This window comes from Penaeus vannamei, chromosome 26 (assembly GCF_042767895.1).
Source record: "Penaeus vannamei isolate JL-2024 chromosome 26, ASM4276789v1, whole genome shotgun sequence".
Taxonomy (NCBI): Eukaryota; Metazoa; Arthropoda; class Malacostraca; order Decapoda; family Penaeidae; genus Penaeus; species Penaeus vannamei.
In genome coordinates, this window is record NC_091574.1 from 28,789,515 (window position 1) to 28,794,514 (window position 5,000).

The 5,000-nt window shown below is 46.4% G+C and overlaps 1 protein-coding gene across 2 annotated transcripts in view; it reads right to left on the minus strand.

Moving 5' to 3' along the window:
* Positions 1-510: 510 nt before the first annotated feature.
* Positions 511-5,000, minus strand: part of LOC113801149 (uncharacterized) — a 38,553-nt gene continuing 34,063 nt past the window's right edge. For both annotated transcript variants that reach the window (XM_027351966.2, XM_027351973.2), the window contains exons 2-6: positions 3,783-4,978; positions 3,434-3,596; positions 2,965-3,155; positions 2,474-2,608; positions 511-2,045 (exon numbers count right to left, since the gene is read on the minus strand). In XM_027351966.2, coding sequence (XP_027207767.2) covers positions 1,812-2,045; positions 2,474-2,608; positions 2,965-3,155; positions 3,434-3,596; positions 3,783-4,928 — 1,869 coding nt within the window. In that variant the 5' untranslated portion in view covers positions 4,929-4,978 and the 3' untranslated portion in view covers positions 511-1,811. The remainder of the gene's footprint in view (positions 2,046-2,473; positions 2,609-2,964; positions 3,156-3,433; positions 3,597-3,782; positions 4,979-5,000) is intronic.

Here is a 5,000-nt window from a genome sequence, read left to right on the forward strand (position 1 = left end):
GTTTTAATTTCTTGATTTGTGTAGCAAACACAGATAATATATGTGCGTGTGCATTAGTGTGTGTGTGAGAGAATGTGTATAAGTGCGTGTGTGTTTGTGCGTGTGTGTGCGGGCGTGTGTGTGTGTTTGTGCGTGTGTGTGCGGGCGTGTGTGTGTGTATGTGTGTGTGTGTGTGTGTATAAGTGTGTATGTGTGTGTGTGTGTGTGTATAAGTGTGTATGTGTGTGTGTGTGTGTGTGTGTGTGTGTGTGTGTGTGTGTGTGTGTGTGTGTGTGTGTGTGTGTGTGTGTGTGTGTGTGTGTGTGCGTGTTTGTGCGTGATTTTACGTGTGTGTGCGGGAATATGTGCATGTATCAGTGTGTTTCTGCGTGTTAGAGCGTGTGTGCTTGTGCCTGTACGTATTTGCGTGCATGGATTTGGACTTCGCACACACAAACACACACAGAAAACTAGTTTCGTCGAACCATGATGAGAAGGGTGACATACAAAAGATAACAAATACGCTATAACTTTTAACATAAAAATTTATTTCAGAATATAAACTTTTTTTGTGGTGGATAAATCTTTTTTTTTATATAATTTCTTTTGTAACAAAACAAATGTGACCGCACAGGGAATACATACATACATATATTACATAATTGTTTTTTTTCCTGGGACAAATTCTGGCCTTGCACACCCGATAGAGGGAAACGTTGCCACGGCGTGCAACCTTATCTTCTTAATTATACAAAGCATCACAGTAGTGTTCACTATATTGTGCGTCCATATAGAAGTACCAGAAGAAGGGGGAAGGGAGGGGGAGGGGGTAATTTTTCGTCTTATCTCTGCACAGAAGACAAGACGGAGTGGGACGAAGTAAGTGTATAAATACGATAAATAAATTGCACAGTGCGGTTAGACACAGTCAAGCTCACATTAAAAAGCTATGAAGCATTATGAAGTGTTCTCATTTTGTGCACAAATTTCATTTTCATTCTCTATATCCTTTCAACTCTTCCTTTTTTTCCCGAGAGAGATCATACGAGCGTGTGACTATGAAATATAAAATCAAAGGTGTGTTTTTTTTATTTATATATATATATACTCCCAAGCTTTATTCGTTCCTCTTGCGAGAATGTAAAAAAGCTTTTGTTTTTTTTGATCTACAACAGAATCCAGAAAGATTCTTCGTTTGAGGGGGGAGAGGGGGGGGGGGTGTCTGAACGTGTTATGGAGTTTGGATCATGTATCATCCACTGTATTTTTTTTCTTCTTTTTCTCTTTTAGAGATGTTTCTTCTCTGTCTCTTTCCTTAAGTACCTTTTGTTTTCGGTTAAGTACAGTTTAGTTCGGACACATTCCATTTTCATTTCGCGCGCGTGAAAAAACAACAACTGTAATATGATTTTTGTATGGTGGGAAAAGTATTTTTTTCCTTTACTTTTCAATACGACTTTTTTTTTCCTTTCCTTGTCGTAAAAAAAGGTAACACATTTCTTTTGCTTTTTCATTATTCACAGTTCTATAATATCATCACCGTACGTCAGCTTGCTATTGTATTAACGTATAGAATTGTAGGCGAGAAACATCAGCAAGCTCTCACATACACTGTCACTATCTCGTGAAAGACAGTTATTGGGAACATCAGAAACATCTCCGTGAAAAACTAATAACACAATTTGTGAACTGTATCTTTAGATCACATATGTATATATATATATATATATATATATATATATATATATATATATATATATATTCAAAACGGAAAGGTTCCTCCAAAACACAATCTTTGGCTTAAGTGACAACGCTGTGGCTCGGCCTGGCTCTCAGATGCCGTATAAGCTGTCCTCCTCCGACTCGTGCTTGGAACAGGGCTTGCACTTGCAGCACAGGAGGCACGGGCCCACGAACAGGAGCAGCGGCGACGCCACCACCAGGAGGAGACCGAAGCCTGCGAAGATGCCTATGACCTGAGCTCGATGCCACAGGACCGAGGCTCGACTGTGGCCTAGCTTGTTCTTGCACGGACCCTTGTCGTAGTGACGCAACAGGAAGTCGTCCTGGAGGAAGGCGGGAAAAAAATCGAGATTAGAAACCATTGCAGTTAAAGAAGCCAACAAGGTTATGTTTTTTTCTCTAAATAGCGTACATCATGTAAGTCATAACGTAATAATAATAATAATAATAATGATAATAATAATAATAATAATAATAATGATAGTAATGATAATAATAATAATAATGATAGTAATGATAATAATAATAATAATAAATAATAATAAAAATAACAATATTAATGATAATAATATCAATAATAATAACAAAAAAAATAGTAATAATAATGATAATAATAATAATAATAATAATAACAAAAATAACAAGAACAACATTAATAATAAAAGTAATAACAACAATAAATAAAAAAATAACAATAACTATACTGAGCCAATCCCAGACCCAACGCAAGCGAAACAGCGGAGCCACTTACGTCCAAGGAGGTGAGGCAGTACCAGCAGAACACGTGTTTACATTTCTTGCACAACATCTGCGCACAACCGGCGTCGCGCTCTATAGGAACCTTGCAAGACGGACACCGCTTAATTGTCTCGTCGTTTGGGACCGCCTGGAGGAGGAAGAACAGGAGATACATCTTAGATTTATTGAAGTGAGATGATGTGGATAATCTGTTTATTTATTTATTTATTTTTTATTTATATCTTTCTATTATTATTATATATATATTTTTTAGTTATTTTTATTTTTTATTTTTTCATTTATATTTTTGACATTATAATTTTTGTTATATAAAAATATATAAAATTAATATGTATTAATATTTTTAATGTATTACTATAGTTATTTATTATTGTGGATTTATTGTGTTGGATATACTCGAAGTGATTATCATGATTGGGATTTATATTGTACAAGTAATTTAAAATTCTACAAAATGGCGACCACATTACACCCGAATCTTACCAGTGATTCAGCGTTGTCCGTGTGACAGGGCTGGCTCGGGTGCCAAGGCTCGCTGCAGGAGGCGCAGAAGACGGCTGTGCAGGCAGGACAGGTCGTGCACTGAGGACCCTCGAATTTGGAGATCGGTAGACTGACTACGGTTTCGCAGCCTGGCATCGGGCACCAAGCCTTCACCGGGTCCTTGTCCACTTCTGGAAATACGGAGAAGGAACTGTTAATTTCCATGAGGTGGATGAGATGAAAGGGAGAGAAAAATAGGTAGATAGATATAGATTGATGGATAGATAGACATATAGATAGAGAAAGAGAGAGAGAGAGAGAGAGAGAGAGAGAGAGAGAGAGAGAGAGAGAGAGAGAGAGAGAGAGAGAGAGAGAGAGAGAGAGAGAGAGAGGGAGAGAATCTTTAAATATTCATAAGACCAACAATACAAGCACCCGCACACCATCCCCACGTACCCAACCCCCTTACCTGTGTTCTTTCTGAACTTGAGGTGGAGCTGGAACAGTTCGCTCCCCACTAAGCTCTCCACCTCCTCAAGGGTGAGCTCTCCGCTGCAGTCGCAGTTGGCGTCGGGACACTCGATCGTGTAGTCTCCCTCCCGGATCTTCAACGCCACATACACAGCCATGCACTGCGGGAGGAGGAGGGAACGGGGTTGTTGAGATCTGCATTTTTGGGCTTTTGCGTGCAGATGGAAAACGTGGATAGAGAATCTATTGGCATTGGAAGGGTCGTAAGGACACTGATTTTCATAATCTAGTATTAAGGCAGTGAATGAAGTATGCTAAGAAACAAGAGCAAGGGCTTAAACACTTACATATTTACAAAAACGGCATTGGCACAACTGCAGCTGGTACATCGCCTGGATGGACACGTCGGAGAGGCAGAGCTTGCAGAAGACGGAGTCTTGGGCGAGACCCGCGTAGCCTCTGGACGCTATGGAGGCCGCGGAGGCGCACCTCGAGCAGCCGCCGACCTCGCCCTCCGTCTCCAGCTGAGGGAACAGCATGCTCGAGTCCTTGCGCAGCCGCCGGAGGTCCGACACGGCCGAGGGCGACTTGGCGATGGTCATTTTGTTGGAGGAAAAGACGGCGGACTTGGAGGGCGACATTCGTCTGAAGAAGCTGAGTTTGCTCTTCTTGTCCTTGACGAGGCGGGTGTGCGCGGCGCCGCCGGCGGCCGAGGAAAGCGCCAGCACCGTGTGGCACTTCCGGATGAGCGGCTCCGGCGAGTTGGCCTGCTCGTAGTTGGTGAGGCTCCTGACGGAGGCCTCGCGCGGCATGGGGCTCCGCGCGGTGGCGGGCGGCGTGTCCTTCCTCTCCTTGAGGGAGCGCTGGCCCTGGCCGGCGCGCAGCAGCGACTTCATGCGCGGCATGATGAGCTGCGACTGCGACTTGTTGAGGCGGCGACTCGGGTTGAAGAGCTTGATGGCGGTGGGCGACGTGAGGCCGCGGCTGAAGGAGGCCGTGGGCGCCAGGGGCTTGTGCGCGGCGGGCTGGGCGTGGGCGGGGGGCGGGCGTGCCTGGTGCGTCTCAGCGGGGGCCACGGGCGTGGTGCATGGCGGCTTGACGGCGACGACGGGCGGGGCCGGGTGGATCGCGGGCGGCGCGCGCGCGCTCACGGGCGACGGGATGACCGCAGCGGCCGGGGTGATGGTCGTCGGGGTGAGCGCGGGCGGCGTGATAGTGGGCGGGGTGACGGGGGACACCTGGCGGGCGTGGGAGATGTGGGCGTGCAGGGGCGCGGGGCTGCAGGTGCCGTAGGGCTTGGCGGGGGCGGCCCGGGCCAGAAGCGACACCCAGCGGGACTCCTGGTTCTGGTCGGGCGGGAAGGAGTTGCGGTTGTTGAGCCTGAGGGTGCGGGAGTGGCGCAGGGAGTTGGGCGTGCGCGGCGCCGGGCGGTGCAGGGGCGACGGAGACGAGGGGGTCTGAGGGCACTGCAGCAGAAGGGGCACAGCGCTCATGATGGCGGGGCGGCGCGGCACACCGCAGGGCGTGCTCTCTCCACAATACCCTGTAGAAGACAAGAAACAGAC